Source organism: Carcharodon carcharias, chromosome 28 (genome assembly GCF_017639515.1).
Source record: "Carcharodon carcharias isolate sCarCar2 chromosome 28, sCarCar2.pri, whole genome shotgun sequence".
In the NCBI taxonomy this organism is placed as follows: Eukaryota; Metazoa; Chordata; class Chondrichthyes; order Lamniformes; family Lamnidae; genus Carcharodon; species Carcharodon carcharias.
The window spans coordinates 28,484,537-28,506,659 of NC_054494.1; the positions used below are offsets into that span (position 1 = coordinate 28,484,537).

Below are 22,123 nucleotides of genomic sequence, written 5' to 3' on the forward strand. Positions count from 1 at the left end.
AACTTCTCTTAAATAGGCATTTTCTTAAGTTTATGCAGGTGAAGAAACACTTGCTGAATGTGTCAAGTGTTAACAGCTGATGCCCCACACTCGACTCCCAGTCAATTGGAGGTTACACTGCTTTATAATAAATGTCACAGACGATGTATTATTCTGCTGCAGTGGTGAAGTCTCATTTAAACCTGGTCTGTGCCTTTAAGTCCCACAAAATGTACTTGATGTCTGGAGGCACAACTTGCAGTTGAGTAGATACGAATTGCTTTTCTGAAGAAAGTCAGGCTGTAGGTTGGCGGTTGCTTATAAATTCCTGACTCCCATCCACTTGGATAGAGGTCAGGTTACAATGTCAGAACAAAGTAAAAGAAACCAACAAGCATTTCTTTTCTTTTAATTAGGATCCTGCTGGTGGGCTAACGATCTGTTCAGTTGTGATTTATGCTGTTTCATGTTATTTGAACAAGTTTGACACAAACTTTGAATATGTGACACTTTCCAGTCTAAGCATATTGGCTTTAAAACATTTTATATAGATAGTTAGATATTTTCCTTGTGGCGTATGCCAAAGAAATCTTTACATTAGAAATAAACATCATGCAGATCATTAATAACATCCGAACTGGCAGTTAAATGGAAACTGGTGGAAAATACCTTAAAACACAGTAGCTACCTGTGTTACAGAGTCCTTGTCTGGCAGACATTGCCTTTTTAACATATACATTTGTGTCTGTTTATTTGCCAGGCACGCCCCAAAGGAGAAGGCCTGACCCCCTACCAGGGGAAGAAACGCTGCTTCGGTGAATACAAGTGCCCCAAGTGTAAAAGGAAATGGATGAGCGGCAACTCCTGGGCCAACATGGGCCAAGAATGCATCAAATGCCACATCAATGTTTACCCCCACAAGCAGGTATTGCATGTCTCCCACATACAGCTCTTCATTGGCATTAGACAGCATGAAACAGTTGGCAGGTTCACTGGCAACTACTCTCCCTTACAGGGCATTAACACTGATTGGGTTACTGAAGCTCCTTCCCCTGCCTGCTTAGATTTTACACAGCCAATCCACAGGAGAGTAGCTTTGAGAAAAATTACAGATAAGCAAGATGTTGCAGCTCCTGCGTGCAGTGGCATCAAAAAAAGAAAGAACTTGCATTTATATAGCACCCTTCACAACCTCAGCATGTCCAAAAGTGCTTTTCAGCCAATCAAGTACATTGGGGTGTAGTCACTATCACAAAGTGGGAAACTTTACAGCCAATTTGCGCACAGCAAACTCCCAATTGCAGCAATGAGATAGATAATCATATAGTCTGTTTTAGTGAAGTAATGTGAGGAATAAAAATGAGCCAAGACACTGGCCTACTCTCTTCGAATAACGCCAAGGAATCTTTTATTTCTATCTGAGAGGATAGATGGGATCTCCATTTAACATCTTATTTGAAAGATGGGGCAGTGCAGCACTGGGATGTCAGTCTAGATCATGTGCCCAAATTTCCGTAGAAACTTGAACCCATGACCTTCTGACTCAGAGGTGAAAGTGATACCCACAGCTGACAGCTAAAGTAGAAGGGTGAAAATAATGTGGAAAAATTTAAAAGGGCGCTATGGATAGACTTTTTAAGGAGTGGGAGATTGAGGGGTATTTCCATTGCCATCGTCCAATGAATGGCCAACTCTTTGCTGCTCCTGACTGTTCCATTGTTATGACATTGCTGCACAATCTTCAAAATGCTGACTCTTTGACCTCGACAGATCAGGCATTTCCTCATGAGGTAGGGAGAAGAGTGCAAGGGAGGTAGCGAGTTACTCGAGTTAGCCTGGCCAAGTTCCAGAATGCATTGGCAGAGACCTGGGACCAGGTGACTGACCATCTTGGTTGCAGATGATGCAAGACACATCGAGATGCCGAGGAAGCAATTAGCTTTCGCAAAGAAAGCCAGTGAACCCAGTCAAACCGAAGCAACAGTTGGGCTCACCATCTGATCCTGACAATGTATTAATATGTAAAGCAAAGAGGAAGTAACTATTCACAAGCTGAGCTCATGATGCAACCGTTTCAAGGTAGGTTTTCAATCAGGAGATACTGCTTGACGACATATTTAATAAGTGTGGGAGACACCTGGTGGTACAGACGCATATGACAAATTTTTGATCTAATTATGCACCACGCACACAGCATCCAAACACTACGGGGAGAGTTTTTCCTATGGCGAGTGGGCAGGGGCCGATTGCCGCCTGAGATCGGCTCCCCGCCGCCATTTTACACGGGCAGGCCAATTAAGGCCCACCCAGTGTAACGCACGGCCGGTAGCGCTCAGCGTTACCTGTGTGGGCGGGGGTAGGAGGGAGAGTCGGCAGGGCCTGTGCGCAGCATCTATCTCCCTGAGGCACGGAGCTGCCTCAGGGAGATTGAATGGATTAAAAAAACCTTTTAATAAATAAAGTAAAAATTTATTTGAACATGTCCCCTCATGTGACAGTGTCACGTGAGCCAGGACATGTTTGTGAAGTTTGGAAAATTTATTTTGTTATTTTTCATAAAAGCTTCAGAGAACCTCATCCCGCCCGTGGGTGAGGTTTCCTGAAAAACGCAAAGGCCACCTGGGCTCTTCGCCTGCCCGAGAGCCTTCAGGTTGTACGGGCAGCCTTCTTAAATAGTTTAATTGCTTTTTTAATGGCCTTTACAGGCCGTTGACATTTTGGCGGACATGTAGCTGCCTCTGGCGCGCGCCCACCAAACACAATATCGAGATGACGGTTGATGACGTTGACATTGGAACACACGTCCAACATCACCACGGGTCATTTTACGCGTCGGCATGTCAGGCCCTCTCTCGCGCGCCAACTGGAAGATTCAGCCCTGTGTACAAGGGATTGCTTGGTCAAGTATCCTGTAATGCATCACATCACGTGGAAAGAAATCGTGACCCAGGAGAAAAGCTCTGAGAGGTTCATAACAAAAATGCAGCTATCTCCTCACCCTCTCCTGTACAAATAGGGGTCTTGACTGTGAAACAATCTTTGAAAACAGTAGCAACATATGCACAGTGACTTTAACATAGTAAAAAAAAAAATCACAAATGTGAGAAAAGTTAACACCAAGCTGCGTAAAGAGATATTACAACAGCGACCGCTAGCTTGGTCACATAGTAGTTTCTATGGAGCAAATTATTAGAGGAGAGAAATGGAGGGGCTTAGGGTGTGAACCCCAGAATTTAGGACTTGAGCATTTAGCGAATTTTCCTGATGTGCACATAAGTCGAAATGTTGAAGAACCAAATGTTTTGCTGGTATTTAATCTTCATTGCACCCTTCACATTTCAAAATAGCAAGGTGGATTTTCTACATCTTCGCTTGTGGTGTTGACACATTAACCATCAAGAAAGTTGTCAAAGTGCTGTCCGCAATCACTTATTCACTAATTTCAACAGGAGGAATATTGTGGGCAATGCACTTTTGAGTCCTTGTAGTGAGTAAGGTACCTCACGGACGACACCTTGAAATATCTGCTCTTGCAACGTAAGCTATCAAGATTTGCAATTTTGGCTCAGCTTGAGAGAAGCAGACCAGAACGTTGACTAGGCTTTATGATCAACTCATTAACCGAAGGAGGACTTGGGTAAAGATTCAAATGACTTGATCTAAACTGCCAGTCTGAAACTACCTGGCCTGCTCCCATTAAAACAAATAAAAATCCATTTTACTGAAAATTGGAATTACGCACAGAATTTTCTTTTATTTCCTGAGTGTCTACATTTCAGCAGATTAGCGGTCTTTTTGGTTAGCACGCAGTTGTATAGATATCCCGCAATGTGTCAGAGATTGGGGTGAGGGGGTGGGAGGGAGCTGAGGAAGCAAAATCTCTCTCTGCTGAAGGGATTTCAAAAGAAAAGTTTGAATGCAGACCTGTTAGCTAACCCCTACACCCTTGAGCTCTTGTAATGTGATGTATGGAAACATGGCAGACAGTCTCTGCACAGCGAGGTCCGATAAGCAGCAATGGAATAAATTACCAGATCATCTATTCTAATCTGTATGAAATCAAGCCCTATTGGGATGCATGTCGTACAGAAGTTTGCAAATGCACTAGACAAAATGTGATTGACAAAAATACCTGCTAGGTGGAAGGTAGATCAATCCAAATGTTCCTTTGTGGTTCGCTTCTGTGATTCAGGGTGACTTTGTATCTTTTTGTACTACAACCTTCACCATTGTCCATTCATGGTCACGTAATATGTGCTGATTTGTGAAAGGGGATTAAACCTTATTTAATATCTTACTTCAGTAATGGCGACAGTTTAAAAACTAAAGACTTGTATTTATATGGCTCCTTTCATGACCACAGAACACCCCAAAGTGCTTTACAGCCAATGAGGTACTTTGAAGCTTTGTCACTGTTGTACTGTAGGAAATATGGCAGCCAATTTGTGCGCAGCAAGCTCCCACAAACAGCAATATGATAATGACCAGATAATCTGTTTTAGTGACATTGATTGAGGGATAAATATTGGCCATGAGTCATAGGAGAACTCCCCCAGCTCTTCTTTGAAATAGTACCATGGGATCTCTTGCATCGACCTGAGAGAGCAGACGGACTTCGGCTTTACGCCTCTAGTAGTGCACATACCCTCAGTACTCCACTGGAGTGTCTGCCTCAGTTTTTGTGCTCAAGTCCTAGGGCAGAAATTTACAGTCCTGCTGAAGCTGATGGACTTCTGAATGGCCCCACTTCTGCCGCGGCTGGTCCATAAAATTGTGTCGGTAAAATTGAACCTACAATTTTCTGACTCGGTGGTGAGAATACTACCAACTGAGCCAATGGGTGCCAATCATGGACTCATTGGCTTCTCTCAATAAAACACTCGGGCAGATGGACCCTATGCTCCCCGGACATGTTCTGTCTCAAAGTATTCTGTGATAGAGCCATACTGCTAGGAAGGAGGCCATTCGATCTATCGTTCCTGTGTTGACTCACGCCTGTCCCTACACAGACCTCCAATATCAACATGGTGAATGGCGGCGATGGGTGTTGCTGGTGAAAGTGAGGGAAGGAAGTTTATGGTACGCTCCATAGATCGTGGACAATAGCTGACTTGCTCACACTCAATCAACAAGCAAGAGTACGTTTCCTAGGGGAAAGGAAATATATTTTATAGTTTGTGTAAATTCCTATTCCTTTTATGGATTTTATCATGCTGTCTTTTATGGGTTCCCCAACCCTAGAGTTCTTGTGGTGACTGACATTGCACAGCTTGATTGTGCTCCTGTGCTGGTGCTATTTTTTTGTGTCCAGTGTGAATGTGTGCCTGCAGATATCCAGATTTTTTTGATTTCAGCTGTAATAGGTCAGGAAAGGGAGAGGGAGTCTGTAAAAAGAGGCCATGTAACAGAGAGGAGTGACATCAGCCCACACTAAGCATCCTGTTACAGACTGCCTTCGATTGGCACCTGGAGACCAATCATCTACCCTTTCAGCTTAACAGGGCCTTGGTGTGTGGCATGAGGAAAGTAGCATAGTTGAAGGATTAGCAACAAGGAGACAAGCAAATGCTATATCGACGTATCTAACGCACAGATATGGGATCAATTAGTAACCATAAAAAGAAGTACAGGGAAAGGCGTTTGCTGCAATTTCGAATCATTGTTGTTTCAGTGAGGGGGAAAAGCACAGATAAAACCCACCATTATTGTTAAAATGGCATCATTGAAAGACATTGTTGTATCAATGTGCTTATAAATAGTGGGAAAAGCATAGCACAGCAACTTTACAGGGAGAATCAGAACACCATAGGAGTGAAATTCTATGTGAGAAAGCTTGGCTGTACTGTAATGGAAATGAATATAATGGGGAAATATTTCAAACAAAGGTACTTGGTGGTTTATTAAGCCTGTTCAGCTTGGTTCTGCTAGCACAATTACCCTTTAGAATAATTGAGTCTTATTTCCTGAAAGACTGGTGCTGTTCCTTATCTGGGCAGGCCTGTGCTTCTGGAAGAATTTTGTCCACATCTTGTAACAAGGCAGTGGCTTTCCATCTTTTCACAATGAAACAACAAAGTCGGTAACACAGCCAACAGCAGCTTCACTTTTGTTGCAATGACACAGCTTGCATTTATATAGTGTCTTTAATTTAGTAAAGTGCCCCGTGGTATTTCACAGGAGTGTTGTGCAGCGAAATTTAACACCAATTCACATAATCCACTGCTCACTGAAACAGGTAGGTTCTAAGAAGCAACCCAAAAGAGGAGAGAGGCCGTGAAATTTAGGGAGGGAATTGTAAGGGAACCAAAAATTATGGCTATGTAATATAATTAGAGCCTCAGCCAGTGAGTAAAGTGTTTGTTGTGTCTTAGGGGAGGGAAATGATTGTGAGAGCAGTGGGTGTTGAGGTTTTTGAAGGTGGGAAGAGCTATAGTGAAGGCTGAAGTTTTGGTAAGAGGGTTTCAGGGTATATTGGGATGAAGCCTGGAGGCTTTAACAGCAATAGTGGAACAGAGGGAAAGATGCAGACAAGACAATTGAACGATGCATCCTGGTTGCAAATGGCAGAGGTAAGGATCTGGAATGCCATGGAGAGAGTTGAAAATGAGAAGAGGATTTTAAAAAGTCACACTGCGGGATGGAGGACCATTAGAAGTGTTCAAGGACTGAAGTGCAGGCCAGGGTTCAAAATACACGAGAGTGGTGGGCAAATTCGCCCTCAGTGTCAAAAGTAGCCTGTAAAAAAGTGAAGATGGGGGTGAAACATTCAATAAATGTCTCCCCCATGCAATATTACTTTGCATCATGGTTTCTCCATGGTCTGGGGTTGAACAACAGCAAGCCGCAGGTGTCCCTGGAAGTGGGAAAACATGTAGAGTTTGATTGGACCAGCCAGCAAATGTGGGCGAGACAGACTCTCTGTTATCTTATCTATCTAAAGAAGGAAATCCTGAAAAACAAATTCAATACAAATATAGAGGGTAAGACTGCATCACCCAATAATGGAGTTAGTAAGAATAAAAAAGGAGCCTCAGAAACTCAAAATGTAGCCCTTGAAAAAATCTCAAAGAGCCCTTGAGAAAAGAATATTTTGACAGGTGGTGCAGGCCATATTAGAATACTGTGACAGAGAGTTTGATTGGTGCAAGATGGAAATAGAAGATTATTGAGAAGAACTCTGGAAAAATGATACCTGGGCTCACACATGGAGGAGAAACTCTTGCAGTGGTAAAAGACAGGACAGATCAGTGATGTTGGTGGAAGTAAGTGGTCTTGGTGACAAGCTAGATGTTGAATTTGAAGCTTAGTTCAAGATCAAAGAGAATAGCCAGGTTATAGACCATCAGCTTCATCCTGACTGTGTGGGCAGGAGCGCAGGAATCAGCAGGGCCTCTGGCAGGAGCTGAACGCAATGGCTTCGATCTTGCCAATGTTGCACTGGAGGGAGTTCTAGCTCTTTCACAAAATTGGACAAGAAACAGAATTTGGGGCCCACCATCGCCAAAATCACTGGGTTTTCAAGATTGTGTGAAATGTGACAGAGACTCCATTGTAGAAACTAGCAGACAAACAATCAAACCTTTATCTTGGTTATGAACATAACAGCACTTGTTGACGAGGCACCACAATGTTCCATGTAGCGCACAGCCAATTGTAAGTGATGGATAAACTTCTGTATGTTGGGAATTAAACAATTAACAATAAACTGAGAAATAACAACTTACGTTTAGATAGCACCATTTAACATTGTAAACATCACTCAATACTTCATAGGAATGTTATCAAGCAAAACTTGACTCCAAGCCACATAAGGAGATATTACAGCAGATGACCGAAAGCGTGGAAAAAGAGGCCAGTTTTAAGGAATGTCTTAAAGGATGAGAGGTAGAGAGGCAAAGAATTTTAGCGAGGCAATTCCAGAGCTTGGGTCCTAGGCAGCTGTAGACACGGCCACCAATGGTGGAGCAATGAAGATCATGGATACGCAAGAGGGCAGAATTGGAGGAACGCTGAGATCTTGGAGGGTTGTGGGGCTGGAGGGGATTACAGAGATAGGGAGGGACAAGGCCATGGAGGGATGAACAGAATGAACCTATTACAATTGGTCAGCAGAAGAAATATTAGAGCTTATTTTCCAGCCAGCTGATTGATTCCATTCATGCAGGGAAATTGTAGCCCAGAAATCTTACAGGACCACTTATCCAGGATTCTTACATTAAATATTCTTGAGACCAGCCTTTTATGTTGACCCTGTGTGTTCTTAGACAAATACACCAGATTTGTTTAAGTATTTAAATTGATGTAAATAAGGCAACAGCACCTGTCTGTTAACGATGGGATTGTACTTTGTGGCCTGCTTGCCTACGTGGATTATAAAGGAAAGTTATACGTGTAGTGGAACTCATAAAGGCATAGACATGTGTTGCAATATTGTTTTTAATTTTCGCTTTACCAGTTTCTTTTACCATCTCTTTCATCCTTTATTCGTTCTCCATTTTTTCTTTTTAAATTTTTATTATTTTTAGAGTTTGTTTTGTTTTGGAACATGTAACAAAATATCTGCAAACTCACAGGAAAATCGCCTCTCACTTGAAGCACTTTGCAAGGCTTCAACAGCGCAGAAAATCTATGAAGGGATTCTTAGGTGAAGAGGCTCTGGGAATAATGAGGCTTCTAAGAGAATCCGTATGGTCTTCAAGTCAATTTGAATAAATGACGAGGTTGGTCTTAAAGCATCCCAAGAATATTTCATCATTGAAATGGTACAAGAGAAGAGAAGGTGTGTGTAGGAGACACCAGAGTAGGTAATGGTAGGAGGCATAATAGGCCAAATGGCTGCCTTCTGTCCTGAACAATTCTAGGAGGAGAAAGCAACCATTTTCACAGAGCCTGGTTCATGTACTAGAGGGTGAGCTACCTAGGCAGTCTTTGGGTTATCAAGAACTTAGTTGTAAAGATATAGCATCCATTGTATAGATATGTCTGCCAACTTGCATCATAAGGGCCTTCAGTTGGAGCTATCATCATTTCCATTTGTGCATATTCAGGGAGAGTGCATTTAATTTCAAACCCTGCTGCAGGCTAGTTTGTGAATTGTATATTTATGTCCTCAATCCTAAATTCACCGGCCAGTTTAAATAATCTGCTTACTTTCAGAATCTCTTCCTTATTTTCAAATCCCACCCCTCCCTAAATCCGTAGCATCCTCCAGCTGTACAACCTCCCTACGATCCCTGTACTTCTCCGATTCTGCCTTCTTGAGTATCCCCGATTTTCATTTCTCCACCAAAGTCAGCCCTGCCTTCAGCTGCTTAGTCCTAAGCTCTGGAATTCCCTTCTCTAAACCTCTCTACCCTCTTTCGTTCTTTAAGATGCGCTTTAAAATCTACCTCTTTGACCAAGCTTTTAGGCATCTGCCCGTATATCTCCTTATGTGGCTCAGTGTCAAGTATTGTATGATAACGCCTCCGTGGAGCACCTTGGGATGTGCAAGTGCAAGTGTTGTTGCTTAGCTATTCTACTCTGCAGCCTGGCTTCTTTCCCTGTCCTTTCCTGCAAGTAGGACTGGAACGTAGGAATGGGGATTCAGCCAATCGCTTCTATTCCAACCTGCAAATAGATCATGGCTGCTTTATATCTTAACTCCTTTTACTTGCCTTGGTTCCAGACTGCAGCAGCAAAGAGCAAGTCACCTCCCCACTGAAGTGTGACAGTGCATCAACCCAATCCTTCATTGGCCTCCCCAGCCTCTGAGACTGACTAATATAAACCCAGCAGCCCGTCTCCCTGGGAAACATGAAATGCTTCTTCAGACTAGGGCTAGGGAATAGTGGAATTCCAGGGGCCCTGTTCCTGCCTCACAGCAAAAGAAAAATACAACTCCAGCAAGAGACTGCAGCAAGCCAGTGTTATATAGATCAGCAGTTAAGTAGTCAGATCTAGGTACTCTACTCAAACAGAAAGTGGCCGTGTAAGTTTAAATATGTTGCTGTACTTTTAAAACTATCGATGCACTGCATCCACATTTGGCAGGCATTACTGGCTTAACAACTTGATGCGTCAGCTGTCACAGGCTGTAAAAAAAACACCTCATGACACCACTCACAAGCTGTTCATAAGTTCAAGCAATGAAGGCAATTAAGAAAAAAACACGAAAACAGCTTAGTGACTGGCAAGTTTAACAATCTAACCTTTCATTTCAATTTAATTTAGTTTAATTGGGGAACTGAATCACTTCCAGCTTTCATGTGGCATTGGCATATCGAGGGTTATAGGGCCTTTGTACCCATAGTCCTCTCATACAGCATGTTGCTGATCCCAATGGGGAGACGGCGAGGTGAGGGGGTCAGGCATAAGGATGGAGAGATGATCATTTGTCATCCCAGCCCATCATGACAGTTTGATGATAACATTGACAAAGTGCCTGGAAGAAGGCCATTTCCTCAATCATAGTTAATGTGGGACATCGGGAGAGTTGCAAAGTATAACGAAGAGAATAAGTTTTGAGAGAATATCACCCACCCAAAAAATATCCTAAGGTTACCTGATGTGAAAGGTGTGTTTAGAAAATGGGCTGTCCTCTGCTCAAAGGAGCTGGCTTTTCAACCATGAGCACCAGTGTTGTCAGAAAGCACTGCAGGTCGGCAACCACAATATTCCAGCCTTTACTTTGAATGACTGGCACAATTTCTTGGTCAGCACCATCCAGAGGCACCTGATGAAAGGGTCAGCCGATAGGTGAGAGATGTCACTTCAACCATGAGACAGCGATGATTGGAGAGATCTTCATCTTTGATGCCCAGTGCCAGCATTGAGAGTTCCTAGGTCAGGTGTTTGTCTGACACAGAACAAAAGATGGATTTGCACTGTCAACAATATGGCCCACTTTGCATCTCAGATGAGCCCTCTCCAGTGCACCAGTATGGATATGTTCCCTTTCCTTCACTCCCTGCTCTTACTGGCATCACCATGAGATTGTGCCAGCTTCTTGGCACTTTTGTGCTGTGAACCTGGTGCCTGCCCATGCTCGATTCAGGTAGCAAGTTTACAGCTTCTAGCAAAAGATAGAGAGAGCTTTTTTACACCATCTTTGCATTGGGTTGAAACCCAGGTCCTATTGGGGAGAGGACAACTCAGTGATACCATGAAGTCCTTCGAGATCTGCACCTGCAAACATAGGGTACTCTGGAGTGTTGATGAGAGATTATCCTGGTAAACAACAGATAAAGCTGGATAAGGGAAACGAAAACCCAGAATTGTAACCATATAACGAGAGCCTCAGCAAGTGGGTAAAATGTCCACTTTAGCAACTGAAACAACCTGAATGACATCCATTGGTTGCCTAATGACGTCTCTTTTGAGAAAACCTAATCCTTTCAGGTCTACACAATGGGGAAAAAATGCTGTTGTAATTTTTAAACTCCCCAGTAATTTTACTTTTGGATAACATGACTAAGAGACCACAAATGCTCACAGTTTTTAATCCATGATTGAATGTCAGTCAAACTGTGGATTGTAGAGCTTACTGGTAGCTAAATGATCATTAAAATGGATTTGAAGCAATTGCCAGTCTGGACTGCTAATGCCTTATTTTGTTTTGGAAGGACTCCAGGCTTCACCGTGTGACCTTTGCCAAGAGAAAATCCAACAGGAAGCATTGTAGACTGGCTTAAATTAATTATTGAGCCATTGAGGTATAGGGCAGTAGTGTGATGTGCCATGAACTGGTGGGATGTAAGGATTTATGGGTCACCATGTTGTAAGTTTGCTTTTTCAGTTGTGCTGTCAGGGGTGGCCTCCATCTTACAGAGGGAGGAAAGGTCAAAGATCATATCTTCAGGTTCAATCTCCCAGAAAACAAAACCAGTAAAGCTTAGAAATGACAGGTGCTGGTCTGAACTGGTCTTCCATTTTAAGGTATACAGGACCAGTACCAGTCATTTTCCAAGTTTTACTCGTTTTTTTCATCCTTAAACAGAATAGCAATAGCAGAGCTTGTACATTTTTCATTTATAATGGCCCTTTTTTACGGTAGCCTTGTCCTAACTATGATGTCTGTTTAATCGGGACTTAACACTGACACGCACACACACGCACGCACATGCATAGACAAACTCCTGTACATGAGCGGAAGCCAAGAGGTGGTTAAACAACAGAAATTCTATAAGCTTAAGACAGTAGGAGGCACAATGAAAGAAATCAAAAATATTAATGAGACATAGAGAGTGTATGAGTAGCTAAAGGGTTGGGAGATAGGCCAGAGGGATGAGAAACAGGAAAATCTAGCAAATTGGAGTAGGCTCCAGAGATCCAGGAGCCTAACTAAAGGAAAATAAATATTCTGCCAATGCTGTACACTACTGTCCAGCATGGTGTTCCAAAAGGGGAAAGGAAAAACCTCAAATGCCAACCCATTACTTACCACTCCCACCTCCTCCACTTCCACTTTCTTGGAAAATCTGTCTCACCATCCCACATTGCCAATACTTCCTTCAAGAGCAAAAATGTGAGCTATAGTTAAGCTCTGAAGTTATTAAATTTGATATTAAGACTAGGGCGTGGTAGGGTTGTTGTGTGTGGGGGGTTGGTGTGGGTGGAAAGACGGTGGGCTGCCTAGTTCCTATTAGAAAGACAGATTGCTGTTCCTCCAGATTCCTTTGAGCTTTATTGGAATATTGCAGCAAATCAAAGTCACAGAGCTCAGGAGGGGATTGGGACTGAGAATCAAAGTGATTAACAGTCTTCAGGCGGCACTTCTGCTTGGAACAAAAGTGTTCTGCAAACTGGTCACCATATCTAGTTTGGTTTCTCCAATGTAAAGGATGTCACACTGTGAGCAGCAAATACCACTGTATATACTAGACTGGAGGAAGTGCAGGTAAATTGTTTTCTCACCTGGAAGGGCGTTTGGGGCTCTGGGCGAGCGTGTATAAAGAGGTGAATGGAGAAGTGTTGCCTCTCTTGTGCTTGCTTAGGAATGGAAGAGCAGACTGTAGGGATGGTGAAAGAGTTGAGGAACTAGGCGAGGAAGATCTGTAGATGAGACAAAGTCAGTAATGGTCTGGGAAATTATGGTCCAGAGTTCCATCGTGGGTTGTGGTTCAGGGGAAGTAGGAGAGTAGCCACAGAGTTAACCCTTAGCCTCGGCCAAGGTAGTGCTTTTTCTTCCATAAAACAACATCAAACCCATTGTCAGTGGGTTTGACAATGATGTCAGTGGGTTTGACAATGATGTCAGTGGGTTTGACAATGATGTCAGGGCTGGACCTGAGAAGGCAATGGGAGATGAATGAGAATGAGTGTCAGGAGTGGATATGCTGATGCACCTAACATCATTCCATGAGTTCACAAGAAAATGATCCAGAAGGTTGGAAGCCAGAGTGGAGGTCTCCAGATGGATTAGGTAGACTGAAGAGGGGGAAATGGTCAGACATATGATGGATAGGAAACATTCCAACAAAGCAAATAGGCACGAATAAGAATTCAACATCGTGGAATTTGTTGAGATGTGAACATAAGTTGCTATCTGGTCATGTTGGACAACTTACTTTTGGATTCACAGCTTAAAAAAAGAATCCAATCTTTGTTTTGTTGATGGTGCAAGTGGTTTTTTCCGGCACTCTGCAGGTACTGACTAGTGCAACTGCTACCCAAGTTGTGTTGTGGGACAAAAATGAAAATGCTGGAAAAACTCAGTAGGTCCAACATCATCTGTGGAGAAAAAAACAGTTAACGTTTCGAATCCGTATGACTTCTTCAGAGTGTGTGTTGTGGGACTGTTTATGGGATATAATCTATTGCCAAACAAAAGAAAAAGAAACATTTCCATTGTGCCAAGAAGAAAAGTTTTTCTCTTGATCTAAAATGCTCATTCCCCTCTTAGCAAAATCCTTGAATAATTTGAATTTGTCTTGGACTCCTTCCTCAGGAAAGATAATCACTGCAGGTGAACATCCAGGATACTGGAATTTTGGCACAACTGCTCCCTGTTCCCAATGGTAATCGAGCAGAAACTGCTGGATCGCAACCTTAACATAACAAGCTTCATTATTCAGCTATGACCAGATGCATTTCACAGAAGAGGTTTCTGCTTCCCAAGTGTGCTCTGCCTGCGGTGTTTCAAGGTGTAAATGATCCTCTCCACAGGGGAAGATTTCCTCTGCTTACTACACAGGCAGCAAAATCATAAATATGTTTATATGGAACCTTCAACCCCTTCCATAACCTTTAAGTTATTCATCCAGCTCCATTCTAGGAGGGCTATTCGACATAAAACTAAACTGCATTTCACAGAACCCTTTGCCGCACCTTGTGACCGTTATAGTGAAGCTTTGTGCTCTTTAAAATGAGAGACAGCATTGCTTGGAGAGGAAGTCTAGTCAATGTTGAATATTCCCAGTTCAGGTATGGCACAGCTGAACAAAGCTGTTCCTTCTCTGTCCCGATCATAATTTTTAACTACACAGTAAACACGAGCCACACACCCCCCTCCCCCATTTCCCACACAGCGGTGTGTGAAGTGCAGTTGCAACTTTGAATGCTGGGTTACACTAAACTGAAATTCAGACAGATCAAATTCACTTCACATATGATCTTCCCCTCAATCTCAGTAGGACTTAACCCCCGGCTCTCAGAGAAGAAAGGTGAAAGTCAATTTCCCCTTATTCAATTATTCAGAATGTTCCTTCCACTCCCGCTGTTTAGTATCACTTGAAGCCCAAAAACTTGCTTCAATTGTTTAATAATATTTTGTCCATGGAAGTCTGAATATTTTACTCTTCTCCCATTATTTTCCACGCAAGTTTTGCAATTAATTAACATCTATTAACTGTCCAACCTCACTTACATCTTTTCTCCTGAAGTTGGTCATTCCTTCAGTTTTCTGCTACCTTGACAGATGTTTATGTTGTGCCCAAAAATGATAAATTAATTGACTTGTTAATCAGTCCCATTCACGGGTGTGTTATAACCCCCTGTTGCAACATTATACAGTTATATCCATGATAAACTAAGTTTGGATTCAGCCTACTGATCGGAGCCAAGTATCATTCAGTCATTGGAATTCATCTTTCGTGATTTTTTTTGGATCAGCTTAGTAAGTTATGGCGCTAAAAAGCCAATACTGGAGCTTCAAGGCAGCAAAGACTTCATAACCCACAACACCCCATCTTGGCCTAGACCAATTGTTTGTTATAACATGAAGTTATAACACAAATGAGGAATTCTAAAGGCGTTGGTCCAAGGAACAAGCCGTTTAGATGGTCATCCAACCACCCCAAGGCATCAATCAGCAAACCATCTTGTTTCGAACTTGCAGCAGCAGATGAGACAATTCTTAACGAGAATTTTAGAAACTTGGAAGAGATAAACAAATTAGAGCAAAGGGGTTTTGCTGTAAAAGTCAGTCAATTATTTAAATATGACAAGTTGGCATCTCTGCCACCTTTCAACTAGGCTGTCACCATTTTAATCATCGAGTTGCTAATGTTGAGTGAATTAGTGACCTCCCTCTTTGTTTCTGATGGGAAGAAATTCTTCTGCTGTAAAAGTCTTAAGTGAAGTAAACCCAGTGTCTAGTGAGTGTGGTAGGACAGGCAGTGCTGAAACTTTATAATAGGGCACATATAGAACTTAATTGAGCGACCTCACATAAAGACTGAGAGTTAAGTGAGTCTCAGAAATTGGAACAATGCTGCAATTTAATAGACTCTGTTCTGGGGATTAACAAAACACAGGATTTTGAGGAACAGGAGAAATCTAGCTCCACTGAACTCCCCCAGCCCCTTATTCCAAACTTCTGGAACTTTGAAACAAAGGTCTCTTGATGTTTGAAACTTTCACCTTGGTGAACAGTTGCCTGAATCGACTCATTCAGTTCCAGCTTTATAAACAGTTGGGACATTCTCAAAACCTCCTTTCTAATGGAAACAAGACTGACTCCCTTACCCTTGCCTCCTTAACTTCAATAAGACATACCCAGAGCCTTCTTCTATGCTCACTTCTACTTCCTCTCAAGGGCAGTAGTATCCTTAAGAGATGCACAGCTCTCCAGATTGGATTAACCCTGCAGTGCCTCAGACAGCAATAATAACATTTTTTTGATCTAAATGCTGTCCTTCTGTTAATCCAATCCAGAGTCTTATTTGCTTTAGGTTTAAGGCATATTAGAGAGCTTGTCTGCTTTTAACAACTATGGTGTGGAACCCTCTATTTTCAGTATCAAGTCGAGGCTCAGTGGGAATGCTTTCACCTCATGGCAATATTTCAAAGAAGAGCAAGAGGATCTATCCGCCATGTCCTGGGCCAGCACCTATCACTTAACCAACATCATTAAAGCCCATTATCTGGTCACTTGGGATCTTGCTCTACGCATATTGGCTTCCATGTTACCTACAGAGATACGGTGACAATATTCCAATAAGTTGTTCATTGGTTGTCAAGCATTTTGGGATGTGCTGAGATCATGAAAGACATTATATAAATGCAAGTCTTTCTGTTTATCTTACTAAAGCAATCCTGTGTCTTATTTGCTTATTAGAGGATGTTTTACGCTTTTAGCAACAATTTATTTTCTACTTAACAATTACATTAAATAATTTATTCAGTTTCCCACTGAGTGAGTTCACTCAGTTGGATCTGTTAACCTTGCAGAATGGTCAAAACCTGCAGTAATGTTCATTTTAACCTTATCAAGTAGTTTTAACAGCATATTAACTAGTCAAGTAACTGCCAGGAACATTAAGTCAGCCCCACAGGGGGTTAAGCTGAGCAGCAAATTTATACCATACAGAGTACTAGGTTTTGGGGCATTCATTTATTAATTGATGGCATTACCAAAGTATTTATTTTCAGGTGAGAACCAACTTTTGAATTATATTTAAAATAATTTAATGTTATTTTCTGACCTTCGTTGTGTTTCTATTTAAATGTCCAAAATTGGAAATTTTCAATTTTCCAAGAGGGTGACTGAGATGGACAGTGGAGAAGTCCATTGAGGAATTGGAACCATTCACTGTTATTCTGTTTAAATGAATGAAGTACCGATGAGCTTTGAAACTTGGTTAATGAGTATGTTTAAAGGGTGATTTTCTGGCAGGTAGCATCGATCACATATTGGGAAATCCTGTCTGCCTTGACCACGATTTTCAGCTAGGTTCATATGGGCAGCATGCATTGGTATGTGTGAAGCTACCTCCTACTGTCAGGCATTCAAATGAGATAGCAACAACACTGAGCCAGTTAATATAACAACTGGAGTACATTTATATTGTAAACCTCCAATTGTGTTCATGGTCTGTGCAACATGACATGCATCCTGCATCAGCTCGGTCTCTGAACCTAACTTAAGACAGCTTAATGCTAACAATATCTAGCAAATGCTTCCCCATAGTACTGGCACCCTTCACTTAAGCACAATCATTCATCTTTAAGCAAATCCATAATTCCCCACAATATGCTCCGAGAGTTGGATTTTTTCCTCACCCACTAGCTCAAATTTCTGCATTTCAACTTGATGGAAGTTTAAGTTGATAACGGTTGACAGGATATCTGGGACTTATGCTGTTGGCCCCATCATCTCAAATCTCCTTTACCGATGAAATTTAAGAATAGAGAAACAAAAAGGGTAAATTTGATACTGAAAGAGAAATAAACAGAGTGAAAGGAAGATTGTATTAACGGAGAAAAAGAGAGACAGGAAAAATGAGAAAAATGTAACAAGTTAAATGACACGGTATACTCACTTTGTGATGTATCTCTGCCTCAGCCACAAATTTTGGGGTTTTTAACACTCTATTTAGCTGAGTGCATTTACCGTGCTATTATTTTCCCAACGTTATAAAGCTGGACCAGATGCTCTTTAACCTTATATATTTACATCTGTAACACCATTTCTGAGTGATCCAGCATAAGTGTGCAAGAAGTTGGTGATTGAAAGCCACATAAACCCCATTAATATATCCAAGCTCATGTCTGGTACATATTCCAGAGAAAGATCAATGCACATTTCTCACCAAGATAGCCAAGTGCTTGCTGCATCATTGATTACCTGTGTTATCGTTAGAGCTTGTAACGCATACATTTACGTGACTGTAGGAATGATTGGTGAGTGTCTAAGGCCATGTATGATGTGTTGTTCCAATCACTTCACCTGCATTAAATTAAGCTAAATGACAGAAAATAAAAGAAAAAATATTTTCTAGTAACAGCTTAAATGAAGTACAACATTGGTTGAAAATAATTTAACTCTGGACTAACTGTAAGATCAAGAAATGAGTGAAATCACAGAATTGTATCTCTAACACTACTTTATTTTCCTAGGTTTCAGCCTTGTTTATCAAAGTTAGCATCACAATATTTCTGAGAACATATTTCCAGAAACACAACAGTACAACAATAGCTGAGTTCATCTGATATAACTTTCAAAGGCGCATCGGATAAATTCTTGAATGAGAAAATTCTGCAGGGCTATGGGGAAAGAGCAGGGAAGTGGGATTATCTGAATCGTGCTTTCAAAGAGTCAGCATAGGTGAGATGGGCTGAATGGCCTCCTTCTGTGCAGAATCATTCTATAATTCTGTGAGTTTTCAATATGATATTGAAATATTGCATTCCCAGATGTACACAGGTAACAATGTACGCACTCTGATTAAGTCTAGGGGTATTAATAAAATGGCTAATGGCCTTTATGGGATCCAGGTATGGTTGGCTTGAGGACTTAAATTTGAATCACCTTCTACAGCAACCTTGTTTCATCTATTTCTCTGCAATGTGGATTGGATCTAGGCTATCCTTCAGCATGGTTCCTGTGGACCATGGGGAGTTTTCTTTGTTCTTTCTAGTTTATCCTATACAAGTACTTATAAATTTACACTATAAATATTCTTAAAATGCTCTTTCGAAGAGCTGGCACACAGGCCTGATGGGCTGAATGGTCTGTGCTGTAAGTTTCTGTGATTCTATTGATTTCAATTCGATAGCATTGTCTGCCCCTGCATTAACATTCAAGGACAACATTTCTCTCGACTGAAATTGAGTCCTCTCGGCTTTTCAAAGCAAATCCCTTACTTCGCTTTCTCCCAAAGGTGATGACCTCTTCCTGTGTCTTTCAAAAATGGCGACAGTTTCTGCCTTCCTTACGTCCCAGGATCAAAAAAAAAATCTTCAAGCAACTTAAGCCATCAATCACATCTTGTTCAAGAGTGGAATATTTTCTTTCCAATCCCACATTGAAACTCTTCACCTCTGGATATGTTTGTTGTATTAGTGTCTTGGTGCCAATAGTCTGAGCCAGGGGTCATCCTTAAATTGTTTTCACAAGTGGTGTCTCTTTATAAGGACTTGCTGTCAATGATTATAAGCCTTTGCTTTGAGCTTTGGTTGACAATATGGATTTCTCAGGAACCGTTGCAAATTTAAGTTGATCAGTTAAAAATAATTCCAATGCTGACATCTTGAACACAAACCTGGATTCTACAGCAGTGAAAGTGGAGGAGCTATGACCTCGGAAGACAATGGCTGGCTGGTGCCAGGTGGAAGATCCTTTGGGAAGAGGAAGGCAACAGGAAACTACCTCATAATTTCCTTTTCCCTGGTCAGATATGGTCAGTACAAACAATTCTTATCAGGGCAACAGTGTGAATTGGGTTGGTGCCACTCACATCAACACCTCACTTAATATGGATATCTACAAACTGTTGGTGGAACCAGAACTCTCAGTAACGAGGTTGTCCACTGTTGCTATGATCAGAAAGTTTGGAAAACCATTGTCGTCTATGCCATTTGGCATGGCACTTAGACAATGAAGCTGTTTCAGCAATTGTGCTGGGTACTGTAAGAGTATAGCTCCCTTCCACCAGGCATGATATGTCGAACAAATCCAAAAGGTTGCCCATTGAGGGAGCAGTGTGCACACCTGAAGCAAAATGTTTAGCCAGTGGCATGTTAAAAGTTGGAGAGGGTGTTGGATTCAGCACTGCCATATTATATCCTGAAGTGAAGCTGCCAGTATTGCTTAAAGTCAACTACACAGATCAGCTGTTAGAAAGAAGAAACAAGTTGATCTCAAGATGTTGCAGTCTTTACAGCCAATTAAGTGCCTTTGAAATGTAGCCACTGTTGTTATGGAGGAAAGGCAGCAGGCAATATGTGCATAGCAAGGTCCCACAAACATCAATGTGATAATGACTAGATTGTTTGTTTACAGATGAATATTGACCAGAACAATAGGGAGAACTGCCCTTTGAAATAGTGCCTTGGGATCTTTCTCAACCATCTGAAAGGGCTGGGGATGCCTCAGTTTAACATCTCATCCAAAAGGCAGTACTTCTGACTGTGAAGCACTCCCTCAGTACTGCAAAAAGTGACACCCTAGATTTTGTGTTCAAGCCACTGGAGTGACAGGAGAGAGAGCTACTCACTGCGCTCCAACTGAAACATTAATCACTGGACTATTATTCCACAGTCTTATGGCTATGATAGGTACTCTTATGGAAGAATCTAGAACTAGGGGCCACAGTTTAAAAGTAAGGGGTTGCCCATTTAAGACAGAGATGAGAAGTTTATTCTCAGAGGGTCATGTGTCTTTTGAACTCTTCCTCAAAAGGCAGGGGAAGCAGAGCTTTTGAATATTTTTAAGGCAGAGGTTAGATAGATTATTGATAATCAAGGGGGTAAAAGGTTACCGGGGGTTGAGGGGGTGGGTGGGAATGGGGAGTTGAGGTTACAATCAGATCAGCCATGATCTGTTGAATGGCAGCACAGGCTTGATGGGCTGGGTGGCCTCCTCCTGCTCCTAATTCATATGTCTGTATGTATGGGAAATTGGGGATTTCACAGTGAGGGCTTACTGACCCATTTCTATTGAATATTTATCTTAATCGGGCTCCACAAGGAATTTCACAATTCCAGGGGTTTTGGGTGGTGGGGTGGGAGTGCTCCCCCTTTGGAACCAGGTGCAAAGGACCTGGGTGACTAGGTTAACTTGACTCCTATGCAATTTTTACCTGAGGTTTTACAGGAGGGTGTCCTTCAGCTCCACAAAAGACCACCCTCCTTAGTACATCTTTTGGAGAAAGACCTCTAACTCTACAGCATCCTTAGGAACACTTTTGCATACGTTTTTCATTTGTGCCATTCTAAATAATTGTCCGGCTATTTTGCTTCCACTGCAAGTTTCTCTTTAATTCTGCCTTTTTTGATTGTATACCCCCAACCAGCTCTCTGGCCATGTTTCTCATGTGCTGGGAACAAATTAAGGAGAAGGGTTAACAAGACAAATTTTGCAAGAGTGGGGCTTTCATATCTGGTGACGGTAATCCTTGTACGTTGTTCGTTCTGAGCTAAACTGGCGAGAAAGTCAACATGAGACTTCTGTGATGAGCAGGGGCCTAAGTTTGGACATGGGGCCTGAAATGAAATTCTGGTGTAAAGAGGTTGGAAAGACCAGAAGACTGATGTGACTTCCATCAATCCCTATCAAGTTGCATCTCCAACCTGATAATGGTAGGCTGGCGAGCCTTTGGTGAGGGTAGGCAGAAGTCCCAGCAACCCCATTTATGGGCTGACCTGAAGAAAGACTGCAGGAATTCCCAGTGCTCCCACCTCTCCTCCCTCAAGCGACTTGGGTACCCAGCCTGCTGGAACGTTAAAAGTTGGATCTGTTGAAGGTGCCCAGACCTGAATCTTGGCCTGCCATGCCCCAGAAATTCACACGATTAGCTTTTTCTTTAAATCAGCTTTCACACAAAGAGCAAATTTCTATGATTCCTTCACTTTGAACACCAGGGTTATTCTAATTAGCTTTTCCCAGATACAGCGACTAGGTCAGGCGCTAAATTCAACATTGGCTTGAGGAATGTTTTTTAATGGGTGACTTTTAAGCGTCACATTCCCTCCTGGCAGGGGTCCTTGTCCACCAGGACTACCTATTGGAAACATAATGTTCTGCCTAACTTGTGTGGAAAACTGCACACAACGTTGACCTAAATTTATAATATACATTTTAGTTGGATAAAAGCAATCCTTTTGATATCTTACTCGATACTCCATTCCTTACACTTTGTACAACGGCTACAACCCACTGTCTAATATAGAAAAAGTATAAGTGGCAGTGAATGCTGGTGTACTGGAAAATGATTAAGGTCTT

The 22,123-nt window shown here is 42.0% G+C and overlaps 1 protein-coding gene across 1 annotated transcript in view; it reads left to right on the forward strand.

Annotated features, from left to right (window-relative positions):
• The window catches only part of zcchc24 (zinc finger, CCHC domain containing 24), a 214,974-nt gene that overhangs the window by 167,161 nt on the left and 25,690 nt on the right, over positions 1-22,123 (forward strand). Inside the window, exon 3 of the mRNA XM_041176360.1 lies at positions 740-904. Coding sequence (XP_041032294.1) covers positions 740-904 — 165 coding nt within the window. The remainder of the gene's footprint in view (positions 1-739; positions 905-22,123) is intronic.